Raw genomic sequence first — 1,121 nt, 5'->3', positions numbered from 1 at the left:
TCTTTAAGGCCAAGTTGAGACCTAGGTTCATTGGACCGTTCAAGGTCGTGGCCAGGAAGGGCCTAGCGTACACGCTTAATCTTCCAAAGAAGATGCGCACCCACCCGGTGTTTTACGTTGGCTTGCTCAAGCCGTACCAGGACCCGGCTCGTGTGAGCGCCGAGTCACTGGTGCCGAATCGGCAGAGAGCGGCTAGGCCGCGTGCGGCTGCGGGACAGCAAGTGGTGGAACCACGGGGAGTTGGTCAACAGCATGTGGCGAAGCCACGGATCGCGGAGCGAAATGCTCGAGATGCAGGAGCAAATCAAGCTGAAGATACAGCTGAGCAACTTAGAGCTCAAAGTCCGGGACCTGGTTGTGAATCAACAAGAGGGAGTATTAATATATTACGGGGTGGAACATTTCTTCGAGACCGACCGCTTCGTGATGAACGTGGTCGTTTGCGTCAGAGACGCATGCGTCGTGAGGACGCAGATGCCGTTCCGGCGAGTGCTGATTCGCAGCGCGGGAATCCAGCTGAGGCACGGCCTCCTCCAGCTCTGCTCGACGAGCACGGTGAGCCCCACTATCATGTGGAACGCCTTGTGGCGCGGCGTCGTCGCCGGGGTCGTACCCAGTACTTAGTGAAGTGGAGAGGATATCCACATTCACAGAACTCATGGGAGTTCGAGGTGCCCCTCCGTGAGGACTACCCTGAGCCTATGACCTGGCACACCCACTGCCAATAAGTCCCATGGGCTCGCGACTGCGTCGCCAAGCGCTAAGCGCTTCCAATAGTGCGGGGTGTCTACAGGTCGGTAGCTGAGCTCAGGCTCTGACCAGAGGCTGAACATCCATCTCAAGTATGAGAATCGGTGCTCGCAGCGGGAGCAGGAGGCAGATGTGCCTCGTAATGTTGGGGACGTGGTCCCGACGGAAGCGGATGCTTCGAGTTGTGTTGGACGAGGTCCAAGCACAAGCGTCCTGATTGACGCGTATTTGTTTCGAAGAAACTTGCTCAAGGAGCATAATACAATGTTGGAATTGCGTGGAGAGGCTTGATTGACTCGGGAGCCTCGGGTAAATATGCCCGTCGCTCCACCCTGGAAAGGAGTCAGCTGTATGATGAGGCACTGGAAGTG

The 1,121-nt window shown here is 56.8% G+C and overlaps 1 protein-coding gene across 1 annotated transcript; it reads left to right on the top strand.

Annotated features, from left to right (window-relative positions):
* Positions 1-92: 92 nt before the first annotated feature.
* PPTG_20495 (hypothetical protein) lies at positions 93-728 on the top strand (the record flags this gene model as incomplete). The annotated part of the gene is made up of 1 exon (XM_008919306.1): positions 93-728. The coding sequence occupies one exon, from the start codon at positions 93-95 to the stop codon at positions 726-728; it is 636 nt and encodes a 211-aa protein (XP_008917554.1).
* Between the last annotated feature and the right edge of the window lie 393 nt (positions 729-1,121).

Source organism: Phytophthora parasitica (assembly GCF_000247585.1).
Source record: "Phytophthora parasitica INRA-310 unplaced genomic scaffold supercont2.692, whole genome shotgun sequence".
NCBI classification, from domain to species: Eukaryota; Oomycota; class Peronosporomycetes; order Peronosporales; family Peronosporaceae; genus Phytophthora; species Phytophthora nicotianae.
Note: the sequence above shows the minus strand (reverse complement) of the source record. Positions and strands in the feature narration are given on the sequence as shown.